Raw genomic sequence first — 21,860 nt, forward strand, 5'->3', positions numbered from 1 at the left:
TCTAGCTTTGCTGGCATTTAATTCTACCTGCTATAGATGTTTCCAGCAAAGATTAAAGTTTTCCTAAAGTTTATATATCTCTCACCACAGAAAGCAATTGTATATGCATGGTAAGAATATATAATTTTGGTGTGAAGCAATAGTAGTGCAAATATCAGATGAAATCTAGTTATGTTCTCCCCCACTGGCAGAATTGCTTTCATCAGCAAAACTGGAGAGATGTCCCCATCTCTACCCATATCCTTAAAGGGTGCTCTAGAGGTTGACAAAGTCTCCAAAGCAGATTTTAAATGATGGGCTATGGAGGAGCAGCAGATAAGAAAGACTTCTGCTTCTATTATGCTGAATCCTGTCCATCTTGTCTTATACCTAGCTAATATATTAACATAATTACAAAAAAAAGAGGCCAGTTGAAGCCAGAACATTCACTTGACAAACTCTGGTATCCTAGCTAACTGAACAAATAACAAGATGATATAAGACATACACTGCCTGTAGGTTAGCTATATTAAGAAATTGATTCCAAAGGTGCTGACATTTTGTTGAGGCAGACTCAATAGCCAATCTCCTATTAGTTATGCCTACCAACCAGCTCAATCTAAATCTCAGTGGCAAATTGCCTGTAGTGAAAAAGTCAATGGAGGTATTTGTTGTTCCATGGGTGAGTTGCACAACTTAGTGTGCAACAGTAAGTGTCTATGCTGATATCTTAACTTGAATTAATTTGCTGCTGAGATTTATGCTGCAGTTATGTGGCCATAAATACAGTGGTGCCTCGATTTATGAATGTTCCTACTTATGACCATTTCGAGTTACGACCAGCTCTGGCCACAAAATTTTGGTTCGACTTGCGGCCTGAGATTCCACTTAAAACAGAAAAAGGCAGGGAAAAAAGGTGGGAAATCAAATTGCTAACTGTAGGTGGTGATGAGCCTGCTTCTTTGTAGTTCTTTCACTCCAGCAGTCAGAGAGTGTGCATCGGAGGCGGCTTGGGACTGCCTCGCTTCTGCTTCTGAGTGAGTGTGTGTGTGTTTGCAGGGAGGCTTCGGGCTGCCTGGTAAGGTAAGGTGCTGTTTTCTGCTTTTTAAAAACTGTTCTGGGTGTTTTTGCAGTGTGGTTTTGGGCTGGGAGGGTTATGTTTCTATGCTGTGATGGGTGGGTTTTTTTGTTGCTTTTTGGAGTGTTTTTTTCCAATTCGGATGGGTCTTGGGGGTTTGTTTTTTTTCCACCATTTCCAATAGTTCTTGGGAAGTTTGGTTGCTTTGGGTTTTTTTTTTTCTCATTTCCGATAGGGCTTGGGGGGGTTGGTTTGTGTTTTGGTTTCCCCCTGATTTCCAATGGTTCTTGGGAGTTTTTGTTGCTTTTTGGAGTGTTTTTTCCCATTTCCAATGGGTCTTGGGGGGTTGTTTGTTTTTTGTTTTTTTCCCCATTTCCAATGGTTCTTGGGGGGTTTGGTTTAGTGTATTTCCCCCCATTTCCAATGGGTCCTGCATGCTTCCCTTGCTTTTTCCGTTGTTTTCTTTGCATTTCCGAACTGCCCCCTTTGTTCTCTGTGCATTTCTGATCTGCTCTGTTTGTTTTCTGTGCATTTCCAATGGATCTTGCATACTTGATTGCTTCCCCCCCCTCTTCGGCCGGAAGGGATTAATCATGTTTCCAATGAGTCTTGCAGTGATTTTTTTTGGTGATTTTTTTCTTCAGCCGGAATGGATTAATTGCATTTCAATGCATTCCTATGGGAAAGCATGCTTCGACTTATGACCATTTTGAGTTACGTCCATCTTCTGAAATGGATTATGGTTTAAGTCAAGGCACCACTGTAGGATTCTGAACAACATTTTAATTAGGGCAGGAGGTGCCAGAACTAACACACAATTGTTCTTGAGTGTAGTCATCTCTCTTTTTAAAATCAAGTATCAGCATGTTTACATTTTAATGAAGAAAACAAAGGCATCAGTTTTGCTCTGATTTGACAATACAAAATTCACAAGCAACTAGTATGTTTTGTCAGTTTTTTGGTTGCTAAAATACGTGGGAGTATGCTTTATTTACATAGGTAAAACACAAGTAAAAAGTCATTCCCAGTGTAAGCAGATCCATATAACCCAGAACCTTATTCTGGGTCAGAATTCCTCATCTGATTCTGTATCCCACTCACAAGCTTCAAGTTCCTCATCCTGTGGAAATGTCACCTCTACATTGTAGACAAAATCAGGATCCTCTTTCTTTTTCCTGTTCTTTTCAAACAGCTCGTCCATTATTCTTTTCCTTTTGGCTAACTCATCATCATCCAGTTTGTTCAGATCCTCTTCTGGGTCAACTGTTTTTTCTTGCTGAACTGCTTCCAAACTTTCAGTCAAACTTTGTCCTTCCAAGTGGTATCGCAGCAAATGGTATAACTTTTGTAACTGTTCCAACGAGACTCCTTCCAAATAGATCTTGTGCCGAGGATTATTCTTTAGCTGCTCTGCTGCTCTGCTGCAGTCTGCATCAAAGGGGGGGGGGGGGGGGGAGAAACCAGGTAACAAAAAAATAATCCAAACACTTTTCAGAAATGTTTTTCCTAAAGGAAGTTGGATAATGTACTGTTTCTGTCCTTATCAACTGCGTACTGAGAAGAGACCAAAATATCACCACAGATGCATTAATACAATCTGCAGACTGAAAGGACATATATTTGAGATGGATTACGACAGAATTCTGGAGCAAGTCTGTTGCTGATGTGCTACATATGTGCAGCTGATGCCAAGGTTAATATCGTGGGATAGATTTCAAAGTGAACTGAACATTTACTGAAATATATCAGGATAGAGAAAGCAAGGGCTGTAAGTCTAGTTCTACTGCTGTTCTTGCAGTTTCCTATACTTTTGTAGGTCATATACTGTATTTTTTCTTTTTCTCTGCACCTATAAGCCTCAAACGGATGCAGTTTGGTTCAGTTATTTATTTACCAGCCTATCTTTCATCTTGAAGTCCATGCAGCTACACAAAATAAACCACAAAACAGAAGGGGAAACATTCTATGAACCAAATAGAAAAGTTATTCACTATTTTTTCAAGAACAGTCAACAAAGGCATCAGAAGGGCTGCTGTCATAAAGACAATGAAATATTACTTAAATTAATTCCCTCCATCATGAGTTAAATTGCATGCCTTAAACCAGTGGTTCTTAACCTTTGTTACTCAGATGCTTTTGAACTGCAACTCCCAGAAACCCCAGTCAGTACAGTTGGTGGTGAAGGCTTCTGGGAGTTGCAGTCCAAAAACTCCTGAGTAACCCAAGGTTAAGAACCAGTGCCTTAAACACTAGATTTCTGTTTATGTTTCGTTGTGTTCAATATTTCAGGCTATATATGAAGAGAGACATAAGAGAAAAGAATTCACAGGATGTTCCACAGCTACTGAAGCCAGATTTACATTAGAAATTATGGGGATATGTATGAGTGGAAGTTATCAGGAGAATTTTGTTTCTATGTGCTTCTTTTATGCTTCATTTCTTTAAAAGTGCCTTATGAACACCTATGCATTTGTTTGTTCATATATCACAATAAAATTATGGAAATCTTCTATAAAAACAAAAAACAAACAAACTTCTATTGGAATTTCTGAAGTCCAGGTAAACAGCACTGTGCAGAAAAGTTTTCTTCTGCAAATTTGTGGGATCATCTTTCTTTTTCCACAATTAACTTTGAAGACAAATTTAGCTATTCCTAGGAATAGAAGTATACTATTATCCTCTTGGCCTCTTTACCCTCATTACACCTGTCTTTTCCAAACCAAGACAATAGTGCCGATGCTACATATGATCTATGCATTAAATGTTAAAACAGTGCATAGAAGAAGCACAATTTATGTTCATCTGTGTTGGAGACATCTCAATTTTCTGTAGAGAGGATTTTAAATGGGGAACTGGACATATCGGTAAAGGATGAGGCTATCAACAGCTACAAGTTATTTCTGCTAGTACCAGAGGTGGTGTGCCTCTGTATTTCAGTTGCTGGGGAGTATGAGCAAGAGAAAGCTGCTGCATTTATGCCTTGCTTGTGGGCTTCTCTGAACTCAATATTTGACTTGAAAGGCCCGTTTTCTGTTTGATCCATCATGGCTCTTATGTTCTATATCTGTCAGATGTAACATTAGAAGAGTGAAGCAGCATTCACCCTATGAAGTCCAACATTCAGTTCACATAGTGGACAATCTACTGCCTAAGGAAAGCTCACCAGCAGGACATGAGTGCAACTGCACTCATGAGTTCACTCTAACTGACAAATTTCTATGGTGCATGGGTTTGCCTATTTTAAGAAGAGTTCCACTAAGTCAAGTTAAGGAGGACAGAACACACTCACTCTCTGACATTCTCCTTCTGCAGCAATCAGTATTCAGTGCCTAGAAGGCACATACGGGGAATACCCATACATTACCAAAACAAGCATGAAGTACAGTACCTGAAAACTTGGAGAAATTTCGGACAGGCATGATGCGCTTGCGCATGTTACTCTTGAGCTTATCTTCATAGATTAAAATAATAGATGGAGGCTGTAATCGGATGCCACACTTCTTGGCAACATAAGACATCCCAACTCCTGCCATCAGTTCAGTCAGGAGACATCCCAATTTTCTGTGCCTAGGAGACAAGTTGAGTTAGGAAAATAATAGAGAAAAGCCAAGCAGCAGCGTTTTGAACAGGATCAGTACGACATTCCTCGCACTGGATTACAGCCTCTGGCAAACTGAGAATCGCGCCAGATCGGGGGGGGGCGGCGGGGCGGGCGGCGGCGCGAGAGAATCTGGTCTCACCGTCTTCGGGATGAGACTTCGGATCGCCCAATTGCGTTCACAAAGGAGCAGCTGGGGCGGTGGGTGGGCTAGGACGGAAAGAGAAGGCCTGTCCGGGAAGCAAAACAGCCGCCGCCGCCGCCGCCGCCACTCTCTCCCTTTCCCCTCAGCCGGAGTGACGTCGAGCATCAGGTGATGGGGCTAGTAGGATGATTGAAGGGGGGGGGGTTAGAGAGGCCGCCAGAGAAGGGAGCCTGGGAAAAGTGGGAGCCGGGCGAGAAATGAGAGCCAAGGTGCCCGAAAAAGGACAGGGGACGGAGAGGCCGAAGCACCTAGACTCGGAACGGCCAGCTGCAAGGGGGCGCGACGCTTCTTCCGAGCCGCTTCTCCTGCGTTGCCTCCCACCGGCAGGCGCGGGCGGGCGGGCGGGCGGAGAGGGGATGCTGCGCTTCACCTTAGTTGCCCCCCCCAGTCCCTTTGGACGCGAGCGCTCCTGCCCGGAGGCCGGGGCTACCGGCCCTCGAAAGCTCTTCTCAGAGGCTCACCCTTGTACGAATGGCCTTGGCGTTTTCCTTGGAAGGGCTGCAGGCTGTTTTCTTCAGTAGCGGGAGCCGCAACAAAAAATTCTTTGCGCGTCTCAGAGGCGTCTGTCAAGGTCGGGTGTTGATGTTCTCCGTTCTCCCAACATTTGAATGGCTGCCTCCCCCCCCCCCCCGCAATCTTCAGCTTCCGGCGTACCAAGAGGCCTAAGCAATTTAAACAGCAAATATTGTGCCGCGTGAGTTTTCCCCAACCTGGCCGCTGCCAGAGGTATTTGACTAACTATCTGGGGATGATGGGAAGTGTAGCCCAACTTATCTAGGGTGGATCCGATTGAGCTCTGCGCGTTGTTTCCAATGAGTAAGTAGCATTGTCCTTTGTTTCCAAGTAGCCGCAAAGCTTTCACGTTCACTGCCGGCGGGGCGGAGGGTCGTCCAGGGAGATGGAATTGTCTTTCTTTTGCAATGTGTTGGTGCGCATTATTGACTTAAAAGCTCGTTTATTTTTGTCATCAATGTTTTCCGCATTTTTTAGATTTGCCTTCTTATCCTGAAAGAACAAGAAGGCAAGCAGAGTATAAAAAGCCACGCAGAGGGCTTAGGATTCTATGTTGATTATAACTAACCTAAAATATATAATCTAATAACATCGATTTTCAACTCATCGGGAAGGCACGCGCCACTATCCACCTCCCTTCAAGTTTTCTCTTCCCCAGCAGCTGATCGTCGCACACGCCTCCTCCGGTCCCTTTATCACCATAGCAACAGCGCCCGCGCGGCTGTCAATTCAGGACCCTCAACGTTATTGTCTAAAGAGATGCCTGCTTTGTCGGGTGTGTGTGAGGAATTCCCGATGTGGACAGACTAGGACTCTGGAGAAGAGAGTTCGAATCCCCACTTGGCCGTGGAAACTCACAGGGGAGGTCGAACTGGTAAAACCTTCTCCTTAAATATGTGACTTTCTTTGAAAGCCCTATTAGGGTGGCAAATCGGTTCCGACTTGACAGCACAGAACACAAGGTTACTCGACACTTCCTTCCATTTTCTTTTCTTGTCGTGGGTTCTGTCCTATTCACATGTATCTTTTTGGTTCGTTAGGCAGAAACACGGCGGACAAACAAACCATGCTATCTGCTTACGCTTTCCAGTCGGGCGCGGGAAGTGGACACCTTCGTAGGGGCCTTCGGCCTTTGAGGAAGAGGCCGCTCTGTCTTTGAGGTAAGGGGTAGTGGTGTAAAGACCTGCCTGAGGCGTCGTTTGTAGGGACAGGGGAGGCGAGGCGAGGCGTTGGCCGACCGCTTTCCGAGCCTTTGGCTCTTCCCGACCCTAACTCATTATGAAGGGGAGGAGGGGAGCCATACTGTACTCTGAAGCCGACTGGCTGCCTGTGGAAAGGTGTTTCCTTGTCCAGCCGAGAGGAAAGCTTTGCTCAACCACGTACTGGTCGGGGGCACTGCCAGCTCTCCTTGAGTTCTCCTGACTCACCGTCAGAAGTTCCTCTGTTTGTGAAAGATGCACTCATTGCCACAGGCCTTCTGATTTTACTTGCTTACTTCGTTTGTGCACAAAATACTTGCTGGAGTAAATGTGTTCTATGCAAGTCTGTGTAATCCTGTATTTTCTTTTTGAGGCTACTGGTGCGGGAGGAGGAGGGTTTATTCCCCCCCCCCAGCAAAATAAAACAAACTTATCCTGTTGGCTAAAATGTCTATAATCAAAACAAAATATGACATTATTTATTTGATGCATTGAACTTTAACATGTGGATTGTAACAAAATATAGCATTTCCCCATTTCGAGATGGATCAGTATGGCACTACTGAACTATAGTGCAACCTGACACACTAGCTTTGGACTATTAAAAGGATAAAGAAACAAGACAAAGTTACAGAAGGGTGATTGTCATTTATTTGTTTGTAAGCCTGGGTACATTTCTATATAGTTACAACATCACTTGAAATGTTGGGGAAATCTTCAGGAAATTAAAGAAAAATATATGAGAAGAGATGTGTGTATTGCTATAAGTGTACATATATAGTATATTTATAAACATTCCTGGATATCCTGAGTTTTACATGCTAGCTGATTAACTTGACTGAGGAATAACTTAAAGCAGAGATGCCTTGAAGTTGCAGAATGTTAAACAACTCTCTCTCTCTCTCTCTCTCTCTCTCTCTCTCTGTGTGTGTGTGTGTTTGTGTGTGTCAGTGTGTCTGTCTCTCTGTGTGTGTGTTGAGAGCACCACATAAACACAACTTTTAAAACTGGAAGCACTACTATGTGGAAAAATATGCAAGTCTCTCCATGTTGCCTTGGGGCCTTATGTGGAGAAAGGTGGGGTAAAAATATTTTAAATAAATAATAAATAAATAAATAACATACACATTGCTGTTGCTGATATTTATGATGCAGCTCTTCTTATTGCTCACATCAAACATACCATACATAGGCACCCTGGGTTTATGGCCTAATGCTGCTGCTGTGCCATAAATTCAGTGTGCCTATGTATGGTATGTTTGATGTGAGCAATAAGAAGAGCCCTGCTGGAGCAGATGGAAAGCCTGTTCAGTGCAGCATCCATTTTCATAGTTACCAACCAGATATCTATAGAAAAACCTACCAGCAGGACATGAATAAAATTGTGAAGAGGGACCGATTAAAGCGGCCAAACCAGGAAGTGAGCTGTCCCTTCAAATGTCTTGGGTGGAAGGAGATGATACCGTATTATATAACTTACCCACGATTGTTCAAGATATGACTTTAAAAGGGGGGTCAAGCAATTGAAGGGGCGGAGGGGGGAAAGGTGGGAAGAGAGAGGAGTTGGGGTTTGGAGGAATAGATAGAAACAGGAGAGGAAGAGAAATAAATATGTAGTTGGGGACAAGAAAAGGAAGAAGGACCATATAAGTTCTCCTTTCCCAGGAGAGAAGAAACAGGCAGTGAGAGAGGGGGTTGACACACATGTGGACACAGTGATGGGTATATAAGTTGAGATGGGGGAGTTGGATCCGCTAGAATGGACAGTGTACAGTATGTCTACCCGAGAGGGAAGGGTCCTTGGAAGAAGGTAGTACATCCGGACCCTATCCTCACTGGAGAGACACCACGGGAAGGAGAGTGGACACATCACCCATGCTGTGGGACCATATGCATGGTAAGGAGCACCCCTTTGAGGAAGCTGACCGATCAGAAGAGATTTGGGATGTCACAGCATTGAAGGAGAGAACAACACAGATGGGACTGCATGATGTGGGCTGGTTCGCCTATGGTCAATCGTTCTGTTGGACCTACTGAAATTATTGAACACCCTTCTCCTCCTGAAGATAGTAAACGTTCGGTTAAAGATATCCTGTCTCCTGTGGTTAATTGTGTTAAAGACGAGAAACTGCTTAAATTAGAACAACCTAATTACAAAAATATAATGTCATTGATGGTGACAGCAGCCACGAAATTAAAGGATGCCTGCTTCTTGGTAGGAAACTGATGACAAACCTAGATAGCATCTTAAAAAGCAGAGACATCACCTTGCCAACAAAGGTCCACGTAGTCAAAGCTGGTTTTTCCAGTAGTGATGTATGGAAGTGAGAGCTGGACCATAAAGAAGGCTGACCGCCGAAGAATTGATGCCTTTGAATTGTACTGGAGGAGGCTCTTGAGAGTCCCCTAGACTGCAAGGAGATCAAACCTATCCATTCTAAAGGAAATCAACCCTGAGTGCTCACTGGAAGGACAGATCCTGAAGCTGAGGCTTCAATACTTTGGCCATTTCATGAGAAAAGAAGACTCCCTGGAAAAGACCCTGATGTTGGGAAAGTGTGAAGGCAAGAGGAGAAGGGGACAACAGAGGATGAGATGGATGGACAGTGTCATCGAAGCTACCAACATGAATTTGACCAGACTCCGGGAGGTAGTGGAAGACAGGACCATCTGGCATGCTCTGATCCATGGGGTCATGAAGAGTCGGACACGACTTAACTGCTAAACAACAACAAATGTCTTTGATAGAGGCTTTCTCCCTGGTTATTCCCTCTCTCCACGGTCACCTACTTGTTTGCTTTTCCAAGTCACAACTTTTCTCTGGTTTTATTTCAGCCCATTCACCATATTGACATTGGCTGGGTGGGTATCTGAATGCAAATGTACCTGTATTGAAAAATATACACATTATGATGAATATTGCTTTTAAAATTTGGTTCAGATTTTCTAATGAGGGAACCATTTTGGACATGATAATATATGTTTTGTTTGTCAGCATATGCATCTTTAGATCTTTGGAAATGCCAGTTCTGCATTACTTGAAGACTTTCGTATGATTGCTTTGTCTTTGAAATTTTATATGATCACTATTTCTGTATTTTTGTGTACTTCAAATATACAGATTCATAGTTTATACCAAAGTGTGCAGACATAGTTTTAGGAGGGGTTTGGAAAGAGTATATACTGTACAGTGAAAGTAGTAAGATTTCTCTGCTTATTTGCCCCCTTTCATGGGAACTTAAGTCTAAAGCATTTTGTTAGATTGACTGAATCATTGCTGCAACTAGCATACAGTTGTGTCACAATACTAAACTATGCAACAAAAGCTGTTATTATAATATATTTTTCTTTGTAGTCTCATTCTGAGATGTTAACAGCAGGAAATGAACATGCTTCTTCAGATGGACATCCTTCCATTTTGGATATTTGTGTGTTTGTGCATGGCAGAGTACATTAGTAAGTTGCAATTTATCTCAGTCCCCCCATCCCATGAAACCAGTTGGTGAATAAATTATATAAAACCAGTATATAATGCCTGGCTTGTACAAGGTGCCGTATATTGTTTAAATAGCCTCTATGGATGTAGTATTATGTTTTAAGATACATTATGCAGTCCATTACACTATTGACTGTATCCTAACATATTTAAGGTTTGGTAGATTTACATGTCATTGATTTATAATTGTTTTAGCCTTTCCACTTCATCCACAGGAGAGTCTCACTACTGTGGTGAGTAGTTAGATTTCTTCCCTAGATTGAAAGACTAAAATTGCCTAGACATTAAGTATTTTCAGAAACTGACACTTATTCCTCAACTATCCTTTTTCTCTCTGCATTTGAGTGTTTCTGTCCCTGAAAATGTAATCAGTAGCCACAGATTTGTGTTTTGTTTCTCTGGCCAGATAAATATCAAGGACTGTTGACATTTTTTCCTTTTTTTTCCTGCCATTAAAATGGAGCACAGCCAGAAACTGGCTGCTGCAGTGATCAATGTTCTCTGGTGAGAGACATGTGGCCACACAGTCAGTAATCATGATCTCCTATTTTTTCCCTTTTGTTCAAAGATGGAGGTGGTAAGGGAGAGTTGGACAGGATATTGCATTTGCCGCTGGGTGTCTTCAGTTTCTTTTATTTTATAGGACTTATGGTGCCCACAATAATAACAGATTACATCTGAAACAGAAAACAAGGCAAACTATTAAAACAGTATTAAAAACACAATTTTAAGACAATTTAAAGGATCACAAAGAAAAGGACAGAACCCAACATATAAGAAAGTTGTCAAGGGAAGTCGTGTAATACAAAGTACAAGGCTGGCTTAAAAGGCTGTTGTCTGCAATAATTTCAAGACAGAATTCCATTTATATGATCACACCTTTCTAATTTCATATCTCTTGCAAAAGGCATTCTAGTCAAACTTGAAATATCTTTGTGTTACAAGTATATTCATATTGGGGAAAAAACCCCAAAATAACTACATTTCTTATACCATCTCTGTTTTTATAGATGCACAGAACACATGTCCTGAGGTTATGCAACAACTTTTAAAGGATGGCTTTCACAGGTAATTCTGTGACAGTCAGGTGCTGAGCAAGGTTTTTTATTAATGTTTTCAAGAGAAATGAATCCTCAACCTTTTACATTGTCTAGTCCTAAAAGAGTTGTATATGACCTAATAAATAACTGCTGGTTTGCATATGGACTTACTGTGGCATAACAAAAACATTCATGAATAATTGTTAACATAACCTCTAATATAAGCTCTCAGACATATAATTTCATAGCCAGTTTATTGTACTGTCTAGTCATGCTGAGATTGCAGTAAAGTGATGCATGATTAACTGGACTGGGACCTTTTCAGTTTCTGCTCTGATGATATTTTGTAGTCTGAATGGGAGCAGCAAAGCAAATAAGATCTCCTGCCAGATATTTATGTGTTCACATACCTTTCATCAGTGGAGCTTATTTTCCAAGTTCAGAACTGTGCTGCCTCAGAAAATAAATTGCAGATTAAATATAAAAATACAGTTTTATAGACTTTTAAGGGCATTTTATACAGTAGGGATTTTTTTCTTTGTTATTTGTAAGTTTTTTAAGTGTGAAGAAAGTTTTAAAAATTGTTTTCTTCTTTGAAATGTCAGAGATCTCCTAATTAAGGTAAATCTTGGTACAGCTGTTGAAGCTGTAGGAAGCTGCACAGTAGCAATTAAAGTACACCTTCCAAAAGGACTATATGTGGATCCCTATGAACTTACCTCTTTGCAAAAGCACAATCTCACTGAGGTAGGAAGCTGACATCATGGAAAACTAATTGGAAGAAGTTATAAAATATTTAGTAGTGAGCATACACATGTAGCTTAACTTTTCATGATGTGTATTTGTTTATACTGTATATATGTAAGCAATAATTCTTTGCTGGATGAAAATAAGGTTTCATGTTACTGTATAGTGGAAAGGTGGGGTAGAAATGCAGTGAACTAATAGTAGTAGTCCTTGTACTGTACTTTGAATAGTATTGTCTAATAGAAAGGTGAAGTAGAAAATAAACTAATAAATAATAGTAATAACCAGAAGGAGAAGGAGGAAAAGTCATATGTTTAATCATTAATCATTTACCTGTATCAGAGAAATTCTGTATATCAGGTGGTGGGCAGGTCTGGATCAATATCTCAAGGTAATTCTGAAACAATTCACTGCTTTTCATTATAGATTTGTTCTTTTTCTGTAGGCATTGGTGATTACAGATAATGTGGATTTGGAAGTTCCTGAATACTTAGGCACTGACATTTCTGTCCTTGTTTACATGAAACCTGATCCTGAATGCCTTTCCTGTTTTCAAGCATTATTACCTCTACACTGTCGGTACCACCGACCAGTAAAGAATGATGGAAAAATCTCTGCTTTACTGGAGAGTCCAGAAGTATTGATCAGTTGTCAGAAATGTGAGAAACACTGATTTTTTTATTTTATTTTGGAAACAAGATGGTAAATATTGGAAGAAAAATAGTGAGTCCTGCTGAATCAAAAAACCCTGGAGCATGTAGATTTGGTAGATATACTAAGGACATAGGTAAAGGTAAAGGTTCCCCTTGACAATTTTTGTCCAGTCGTGTTTGACTCTAGGGGGCGGTGCTCATCCCCGTTTCCAAGCCACAGAGCCAGCGTTTTGTCCGAAGACAACCTTCCATGGTCACATGGCCAGTGCGACTTAGACATGGAACGCTGTTACCTTCCCACCGAGGTGGTCCCTATTAATCTACTTGCATTTGCATGCTTTCGAACCGCTAGGTTGGCGGGAGCTGGGACAAGCGATGGGCGCTCACTCCGTCGCGTGGATTCGATCTTACAACTGCTTGGTCTTCTGACCCTGCAGCACAGGCTTCTGTGGTTTAGCCCACAGCGCCACCACGTCCCTTGGACATTATGTCCCCACTAAGGACATAACTAAACCTAAATTAAGTATTGAGGAAAGCTTTACTTAAACTATTAATAATATGTTTTCTGAATATGTTGTTTATTCTATGTATTTCTTTTCTTTTTGCTTATCCTAGCCTTCCTGTTTATAGAATGTTTGAAAGAAACAGCAGTAGAAGCCCCATGTTCCCTGGAAAGTCTAAAGATGTGCCACTGGGACAAAATAAACTTCAAAACTGTGCGTTCCTTACACCACATGGTTTTTCTAGAAATTCCGCTATCTAAATAATGTCTGAGATATCTGGCTTATTCTAGTTTCAGTTCTTGTTTATAATTGGTGAAAGTTATACTATACATATCATAGAACTGTAGCTCCACTTTCTGGTATTAATTGTTCTTCCCTATAGAAAGGTCATTTGACTGGAAATTGTATTTCCAAATTCTAATGCTATAAGGTAGAAGAATTAACATAGTGACTGAAATTCCATTGTAAGTTGCAACTGGAGTAAGTACATTAATAAGGGATTTGATGAGAAAACTCTTCTGTAAGTTCCATTGGTTCAGTGGGCTTATTTTAGTTGGAATATATTCATGGATTTCAGCCATATGTGCACTTATTTGGGATTAAACTCAGTGAATTCAGTGGGACTAAGTGCTGATATGTATAGGGTTGTATTGTAAAAGAGCTTAATGCAAGGAACCTTTTAAAATGTAAAGTGTTGGAATAGACTATTAGATGGAAACATTTGATTAAAATACAGTAGTATTATTTTATGTATCAATTTATTTCTATCCTGTATCAACATATTTCTATTCTCTTCTGTATCATAAAATCTTATGGTGGATTGCAGACAATAAAACAATTAACAATTTTAAGAAATGAAAACTTAAAACAATTGAAAACCATAAAAATTGAGTTAGAGATCTACAGCACTGTCAAACTATGTCAAAGAATATCAGATATTTATTTATTTATGAGATCTTAATACCATTTTGCAGATTAATCTTCTAATTGTTGCAATTTAAATGCAAAAGCTTGTTAGGAATATGCATTTTAAATGGAAATCTCATTTGACTTTTAATTTCCAACTTTGCTTTCTTAGGAAAACAAGGAATTAAAACTGCAGATACCAGTTGGTTTCAGCGATCATCTCACAATGGTGTGCACCATAACTCTTCTTGCCACAGTATTGTGTTCCAGCATTGTTCTGTTAGCTTTATTCAAGCATGGAGATTTTTCCTTTGTTCAGAGCTCTCCGTGAAATCAAACAAGACTTTGTTATTGAATCATCAGGGATAAGTTGTTAGACTGTCTAAATGCAGCAGACAAACCTGGGACAGGAACAGAAGAACAGGCTTATAGTTGTCTTACAAATCAGGAGTAGGCCTAACATCTATTTTTTGACTATATCCTTCCAAGTTTCCTTTGCTGTATAGCTTCTAATTCATTTTACCCTGAGAATTTTATAAAAGTCTTCTGAAGAGGCAAATCCAGTATCAGATACCTGTTTATCTCCGAAGCTTTCATGTAATTTAATTCTGTGATAATGATACCTGCCTGCTTATAAGCAGTTCTGATATCACTAGGAATGGGTGAATGTTTTAAAATATAATCTACTTCTTATTCTATGACAGTTCAGAAATAGAACTCAAACAGACAAAACTGAATTCTAAGTAGTAATATCACTTCAGGATGAAGTTTTAAGTGGTAGACTGGATAAATACAGTGCTCAGAGGAGATAACAGAACTGGCAGAATTATTCCAAAACCTTGAAAACACTGAATGTAAATCTTTAGTGATGAAAACAGGAGGAAATTCAGAGAGGAAATTGCTTCATTAATGGAAAAACTGAGCAGTTTCTAAAGTTTCCTTAAATTTTCTATTGTCAACAAGTAATAAAGATCACTACGGAGCATGAAGTGGCTGCTAAAAAAAAAATCAAATCCCAAGGGAAAGGTCATGTTTTTAATTGAAAGAGTATTGAATACAGTACTTATTTCCAAATAGAAGTAGAAATTGTTCTGCTTTTTCCCTCATATTCTGCTTTTATAATATACAATATCTGTTAATGGTCTGAAGGCATATAGTTGGTTATTTCTTACTTTTACTTTTATTATTCACTTCAAATTATATATTTTTTTCTCTGAGTCTCCATTAAAGCTTCAGGAAAAGCTTGTTTTGTGGCATCTTTCTCTACTGGCTGATGATTTGTTCTGGTACACTGGTCTTTTGTTCTTCCGTTGGGAAGAACTGAGGGATGATAGCTGAAGTAATACTAATTTCTCTATGAAAATTGCTCTGCATCTGTTTAGGGAGAAGGGAGCCATTAAAGAAAACAATTGCACATGGGCTATTTTTGGTAACTCCATTATCTGTATATGAGCAGCTGTGGCACATAATGTGAGGTCAGCTGTAAATCTGTTTTTTTAATCAAAAGAGAAACCAGAATTGTGGCATCTTTAAGATTAGCTAATTTTTATTTTGCATAAACTCTTCAGATATATGTTTTAATTTTGTTCTTAGTTCCTTTTGATTTAATGTTGATGTGACATAGTTGTATGCTATTTTTATAGTTATACCTACTGAACTTTATGTTGGAAGCTGGCCTATGTAATTCCATCATAAAAAATTTCATGTCTAAATGTTTTTGTATCTGGTTAGATAACTTTAAATGCAATGCTTACATAGCAATTTTGAAATGTAAGTCAGGATTACTTCATTTGGATATGATGATGAATGGAATGGAAGTTCTGTCATTTAATTTGACAAATAATTAGAATTCATGGAAAGAGTAAGGAGGCATGGGTAGAAGAGTTGCTCTGCCCTGCAAAAAAGAAAAGAAAAAAGCTTTCCACAAGTAATGCATGCTATTAAATTTTTTAAAAATCACAAAGAATATATAAGGATTAACACATGCTAGAGTTGTTTCAATTACTGCTGCTAAAAGAGGTAATGAGTACTGTTCTTCATAAGACATTTGACATGGTATGTGTGTTTCTTACACAAATAAAATTTTCAGATATATGTTTACAGTAATGTAAAAAAAAGGACAATTATATCTCACTTGCTGGTACTTTGAATTCATAGCAAGAAAAGCACTTACGTATCACTTAGACATAAAAATATTTTCTTACACAAAAGAACTTCTATCATAGAGATCTAGAGTCAGAAGCTTTAATGGGTGATTACAGGCTAGTCACTATCTCTTAGCCCTTACTAGGTTACTGTGAATAAAAAAAAAAGATGAGAGAGAATCCTAGAGGGAAGTGACTATAAATGTAATAAATGTATTAAAATGCCAAAGAATACATATTTACAGAATCCAAGAATATTAACAAGCTGAAAGTTGTTGGAAATGAATTGATTTTTCTATTGTGACCAGGCAGATCTTTCTCTCCTTTCTCGGACTACAGAAATAAAGGTAACAAAAGCACAGTGTACGCCAGAGGACTGTTGCCCTCCAGCAGTTGTTAGACTGCTGTTAGATAGTAATTGCTATCAGCCCTAGCCATTATATTCAAGGACAAGAGATGGCAGCTACAGTTAATGCCACCTGGAGAGTGACACTTTTTAGTACAGCATTTCTTGAAGCTTGGCGGAATGTTTAAAGGGGCTATATAGAGCTTCTTAATGGCTGTTTTTGTACTGTGATTATACTGTTACTGAACTTAATAAAAAAGGGGACATGGCAATGTGCCTAGTCTTGTGAAATAGTAGTGTATTAAGTGGTTATGGATGGCTTTGTTTCCAGGTGAAGTGGTGAATATTATTATTTTAAAGGAAAAGCAGGTCTTGTATGGAAGGTGAAGTAAATGAGAGGTGAGAGCATAAATTGCATAAGAGCTCAGTAGAAGCATTCCAGCTGTCTCGTACAATTTCTGTAGGCAATGGAAGGTAGGCACAAAGCTGTTGCTTGCTCTTTTTTCTGGGGCAGCTCTTACATTCTTGGGCAACATGCCCACCCATATGTAAGAGTGCTATAGTAGAAGGATGGCTTGGAAGAAAGTGATTTTAACTTTTGATAAATCATTTACAGAAACTTACTTTTTTTTACTTTAAATCATTTATAAAATGAGGAATTGAGGAAGCAAGTTTAGATGGTGTTACAGTGATCAAGTAAGTGGCTGTCTAAATAAATAACCCATCACCCTCCTGCAAGGAGAGCACCACTGGCAGCCCAGAAATGCTAAATGAGCAAGCATTGTTTTTTTTTTCCAGCTTAGCATGCAAGATACAGCTTGTCGCAGGGAAAATTCCTGGGCCCCTCAAACTTTTGTTTGATGTCATATTCATATCTTTGTTCAAATAAGCAAAGAGATATTCTAAGTATTTGCATGTTTCATATTTGCTAAGGAGGTGTATGCACACATTTTCTCATGAATCACAGAGAATGATTCATTGTCAATTACCTTTTGATTTGATTTGCAGAAAGCAGCAATTTGAGTGATAGATCAATGAAACATAATGAGGAGGGAACCAGTTGCTAAAGTCTTCATTTTTCCTATCCTTTCTTGCTCATTTTTTCTATCCTGAGCAAGTCACGTTCGTTGAGAGTGACTTGCACATTCTCAACAAAAGAAATGTGCACTTATTTGAAAATAGGCATACAATTTTGAATGAAATGTCTAAACACTTTTCCATCTGTTTTTTAACCTGCAACAGAAACTGCCTTGGTTGTTCGAGTTAGGGCTGGTATCAGTTACAGAATATCCTAGGACAGTATGCCACCTGCCTGCTACCCACCTATGCAACTCTGACAGCTCGCTCTCATATTGGAGCTTGGAGGGGTAGGTGGTGAGAATGGATTGGAACAAATCACGGTTAGCAGTGTCGGCAAGATCACACAAATAGTGCTTCTTTAGTAATACAAAATAGGTATGTCCAGTGGTGGCACCTTTTTTTGGTTGGATATGTTACAGTGAATTTTGTATTCAAAAATTCTTTACATTTAAAATATTTATATACAGTAGGAGCATGGTATCTGCAGGGGATTGGTTTCAAACCCACCCACCCATGGATGCAAAAAACTGCAGATATAGCAGTTGTATGGTCTCTGGTTCCCTCCAATAGCCATTTCTGGTAATATACCTTGGAAACACGTATTTCTGGGATTTTTAATTTAATATTTTCAGGCATTGGATAAGTGAAATTGCAGGTACTGGTCCTGCAGATATGGTGGTCCTACTGTACTTGTAAACTGTATTCCTGAAATTTAAAATGGAACTGGTGATCAGCACAGTTGGATCTTGCAAGTTCTTAGATCTGTAGTTCAAAGCTGGAAAGATAAACATACACCACCCATCGTTTAATGGTCAGGAGATCTTACTATTTTAGTTCCTTATGAACACTATTATACCAATGCTAGCTCTAAGGGAAACCTTTGTATGGTCAGCTTACATTAATGTAAATGCATAGTCATTATTATATTTTATATATCCCCCCCTTTTTCTTCCTTTACCTCACTCTTTTCTTTCTCTTTCTGGTTTGAAATTAAAACAATTAGTAAAACCCAGTAGGCAACAATGGAGATAGCAGGCAACTCAATGTTCCCTGACTCTACTTTATCTTGATTCAACTTACTGTTCAACCCCACCATCTTTTTCCTTTCCCCCTTTTTTGTTAACGTTTACTGATTTTTTTTGTTTAATTTTGTTTTGATTAATTTATACTTTGTCTTGTTATTGTATTGTCTGTTTTATTGTGCCATGTAAACCATCCAGAGTGGCCTGGGTTGCCAGATGGGTGATAAATAAATAAATAAATGGTGAGCAATACCCATTACATTAAGTTGCTGTATCCGCCCCTGATACTTTGATTTCATCAGCATACCTCTGGACCTGATCTAACATATCTTAGGTCCAGAGATTTTGAAGAAATGAAAGTAGTTACTGGGAGAAACCAGTTTCAGTGTTTCTATGTATGGCATTGGTACCATCCAAAAAGGATTGAGAGTTATAGTAGGCCCTCTGGGCCTTTAGGTCCTTACATTTTCCCTACCATGCCAAATTCTGATGCCAGGCCTGGCTCTGGTTGACAGCATTTATTAGACGAGAGGTAAGAGGAGTGTGATCTCTGTCCTCTGTCCTTTCTGCAATTTTCAGTGCTGTCAACTGGGTATCTTTCTGAATTTCCTGTTAGGAGTAGGAATTAGAAACCATTGTATGTATACCAGTGGCTCTGTGCCTGTCTATAAGAACTCACTGCAGAATAAGAAGTGAATATGAAGTGATGTATCATCAATATGCAGGTGGGACCCAATCTACTACTAGTTTTGAACACAGCCCTTCCCATAGGTGTGTACGTTCTCTCCTATATCTGTTTGGATGCCCTTTAGGGTGAAAAAGGCAGCATCCTTTCTCACTCATTTGACTTTTCCTTTTGGGCAACAGCAGGAAAAATTGCCCAGCACTGCCACACAGATCCAGTGGACTGGTGGCTGTGCTGTATTCTTTGCCAACCTACCACCCAATTTCATGGGAATATGTTACAGCACACACATAGGGAAGGGATTCAAAGAAAATAGTACTGACTGCTGCAAAAAGCATCTGTCTCTACTTTTTCATACCAACACAATTTCCTCTCTGGTTGATGCAGCGGTATCTGGTTCTTGCTATCATTACTGTTCCTTTATAGCTGTTGTTTCGTCTACATATAAAATGTAATACTGTATGTAGTTAGAACAGGGCCCATGGTTTTATATCCTAGCAGAAATTAAAACTGCCATACTTCCCCCCCCCAAAAAAGGGCATAAATAGTCTGCACCTTCTACTTTATATTGGTAACCTGTAAACTCCCCAATATCCATTCCTTCCTATAAGGAGTAACCAGACACTCCCATTCATTTTCTTTGTTCATCTCCATTCCTTCTCTAGGCAATGGGGGTTAGTGTATCAGCTCCTTGCTGTTTCACCAGAGGAAAAGAGCAAATTGAAGTGGGTCGTAAAGGGAAATGCGGTCTTTAAGATAGCTTGAACCAAAGGTATTTAGGGCTTTATAGGTTAGAATCAGCACTTTGAATTAGGCCCAGAAATAGATAGGGAGCCAGTGGAGCTACTGTAACAGGGATGTGGTGATATGTGATGCCTACAACCAGCCCCAATTAATAATCTTGCTGCTATGTTTTGGACTGGCTTGAAGTTTCCAGAGGCAATCCCATGTAGAGTGTGTTACAGTCACCCAGCTGTGATATAACTAAGGCATGTGTCACTGTGGCCAAATCAGACAACCTCAAGAAATGGGCAGCTGGCACATTAGTTTTAACTGTGCAAAGGCACTCCTGGCCTCTGCTGAAACCTGGGCATCCAGACTCAAAGATTAATCCAGGAATACTCCCAAACTGTGCACCTGTGTTTTCAGAGGAAGCATAACCCTATCCAGCACAGGCTACATTCTCTTTTCCTTGATCTGCCTTTTGACTGACCAGGAGCACCTGTTTGGATAATTTCAGTTTATTCACCCTCATCCAGTCCATTACTGTCACCAGACACTGATCTAGAGCTAAAACAGCTTCCTCAGATTTAGATGGAAAGGAGAGATAATTATATCTATCACATTATGACTCCTGCCAACCTAGCAGTTCAAAAGCATGTAAATGCGAGTAGATAAATAGGTACCACCATGGTGGGAAGATAACAGCGTTCTGTGTCTAAGTCGCACTGGCCATGTGACCACGGAAGATTGTCTTCGGACAAACGCTGGCTCTATGGCTTGAAGAGCGGGATGAGCACCGCCCCCTAGAGTCGAACACAACTGGACAAAATGTCAAGGGGAACCTTTACCTTTACCACATTCTGAGGACAACCACTCCCAGCAGTTTCATGTAGGTAAATAATTTAATATAAATGATATAAACATTGTTATCTGTTTCATAGTTCAGTTTGGTTTGTATTTTTATAGCTTTGCAGTTCAATCACTGTAAATACCATTCATGATACCAAAATGTGTAAATACTTTAAATAAATTTGTGATATTTATGTGTTCTCCATTGTAAGGCTATTGCGGAGTTTAGTACTGAGTTGTCTTAAACATCAGTGAAAGCAAGCAATTGTGGAATAAGGTCAGGCATAGAGTCACCAGCCATAAATCCAAACAAGAAGGATGATATTGAGTGTTTGTTGATTTTAATAAAGCTGTCTCTGGTCAGAAGCTGTCTTGGAATCCTGCCAATGTGGGGACAGAAGAAGAAAAAATTGCAGTGCTAAGCCAGGCCCAAAAGCTAGGCTCTTCAGTGTTCCCAGCTGCTGTTAGGATATTTCCACTCCTTTGCCATTAACAATTTTATAGGAAGTTTACAAAAAAAGGTGAAATACAGATTTTCAGATAACTACTATAAAACAAAAATATTGCTTCCTATATACCCTTCGTCCTGAGGAATATTTTTTTATATAATAAGTGAATATACATAGAAAGGCGTTCCTATTAAAATCCGTCCTAGATCCGAATGACTGAAATATAATTCTAAAAAAGTTAAAAGCTCAGTCGTGTGTTTCATTTAACGGCCACAGAATGACCCGAAGATTCTTTGGATTAAAGAGGAAAAGATAAACTTGTTGATAATGCTGTAACTCTTTTTTTTTTTAAATCACTTCCATATCCCAAATAATGCTTCCCATTTATTTATTTTTTAAATTAATTTTAAATAATCGACAGTGGCTTTCCCCTTTCCGTGGCAGCAGCTCTGCAGTAGATCTCCTTGTGAGGCGATGCCCGGCGCCACTGCCCGCCGTGGCCTGACGGGAATTGTGGTCTCCACGACTCGCCTATCTCTCTCTCTCTCCCCCCCCTCTTCGCCTCCCCCCCCCCCGGCTTTTCTTTCGCGCCGCTGTCTGAAGCCGGAGCTGCCTGGCGGGCCCCGCCTCTTCCTTTCCCGGGCT

The 21,860-nt window shown here is 39.9% G+C and overlaps 2 protein-coding genes and 1 long non-coding RNA gene across 11 annotated transcripts; 1 reads left to right on the forward strand and 2 right to left on the reverse strand.

The window, feature by feature from the left end:
* Positions 1 to 1,820: 1,820 nt before the first annotated feature.
* Positions 1,821 to 5,456, reverse strand: CEP19 (centrosomal protein 19). Of its 3 annotated transcripts, none has more exons than XM_020786325.3 (3): positions 5,322 to 5,456; positions 4,446 to 4,624; positions 1,821 to 2,485 (listed from the first exon to the last, which is right to left on the reverse strand). In XM_020786325.3, exons 2-3 carry the CDS (start codon positions 4,588 to 4,590, stop codon positions 2,124 to 2,126), a joined length of 507 nt encoding a protein of 168 aa, XP_020641984.1. In that variant the 5' UTR covers positions 4,591 to 4,624; positions 5,322 to 5,456; the 3' UTR covers positions 1,821 to 2,123. The 3 variants fall into 3 exon arrangements, with proteins under 3 accessions (XP_020641984.1, XP_072851985.1, XP_072851983.1); XM_072995884.2 differs by lacking the exon at positions 5,322 to 5,456 and adding an exon at positions 5,109 to 5,235; XM_072995882.2 differs by lacking the exon at positions 5,322 to 5,456 and adding an exon at positions 4,798 to 4,942.
* Positions 4,834 to 16,681, forward strand: PIGX (phosphatidylinositol glycan anchor biosynthesis class X). 7 transcript variants are annotated; one of them, XM_078389266.1, is made up of 9 exons: positions 5,445 to 5,676; positions 6,414 to 6,533; positions 7,524 to 7,649; positions 9,928 to 10,028; positions 11,079 to 11,136; positions 11,714 to 11,855; positions 12,301 to 12,514; positions 13,124 to 13,224; positions 14,090 to 16,681. In XM_078389266.1, the coding sequence occupies exons 4-9, from the start codon at positions 9,956 to 9,958 to the stop codon at positions 14,246 to 14,248; spliced, it is 747 nt and encodes a 248-aa protein (XP_078245392.1). In that variant the 5' UTR covers positions 5,445 to 5,676; positions 6,414 to 6,533; positions 7,524 to 7,649; positions 9,928 to 9,955; the 3' UTR covers positions 14,249 to 16,681. The 7 variants fall into 7 exon arrangements, with proteins under 7 accessions (XP_072851979.1, XP_078245392.1, XP_072851980.1 ...); XM_020786319.3 differs by lacking the exon at positions 5,445 to 5,676 and adding an exon at positions 6,115 to 6,247; XM_078389267.1 differs by lacking the exon at positions 5,445 to 5,676 and adding an exon at positions 6,119 to 6,335.
* LOC144587850 (uncharacterized) lies at positions 5,746 to 6,058 on the reverse strand. The gene is made up of 2 exons (XR_013543034.1): positions 5,942 to 6,058; positions 5,746 to 5,865 (listed from the first exon to the last, which is right to left on the reverse strand). It is a non-coding gene; the product is annotated as an uncharacterized LOC144587850 (long non-coding RNA).
* Positions 16,682 to 21,860: the final 5,179 nt, after the last annotated feature.

This window comes from Pogona vitticeps, chromosome 3 (assembly GCF_051106095.1).
Source record: "Pogona vitticeps strain Pit_001003342236 chromosome 3, PviZW2.1, whole genome shotgun sequence".
Lineage (NCBI taxonomy): Eukaryota > Metazoa > Chordata > Lepidosauria > Squamata > Agamidae > Pogona > Pogona vitticeps.

Excerpts from the sequence above, each read along its gene's own strand:
- CEP19 (XM_020786325.3), bottom strand. The coding sequence starts at position 4,590 with ATGGCAGGAGTTGGGATGTCTTATGTTGCCAAGAAGTGTGGCATCCGA. Across the intron at positions 2,486-4,445 it reads AAATTTCTCCAAGTTTTCAG|ACTGCAGCAGAGCAGCAGAG; the intron begins GTACTGTACTTC and ends CCTTTGATGCAG.
- PIGX (XM_072995878.2), top strand. The coding sequence starts at position 9,956 with ATGAACATGCTTCTTCAGATGGACATCCTTCCATTTTGGATATTTGTG. Across the intron at positions 11,856-12,300 it reads AAAAGCACAATCTCACTGAG|GCATTGGTGATTACAGATAA; the intron begins GTAGGAAGCTGA and ends CTTTTTCTGTAG. Across the intron at positions 13,225-14,089 it reads ACAAAATAAACTTCAAAACT|GAAAACAAGGAATTAAAACT; the intron begins GTGCGTTCCTTA and ends TTGCTTTCTTAG.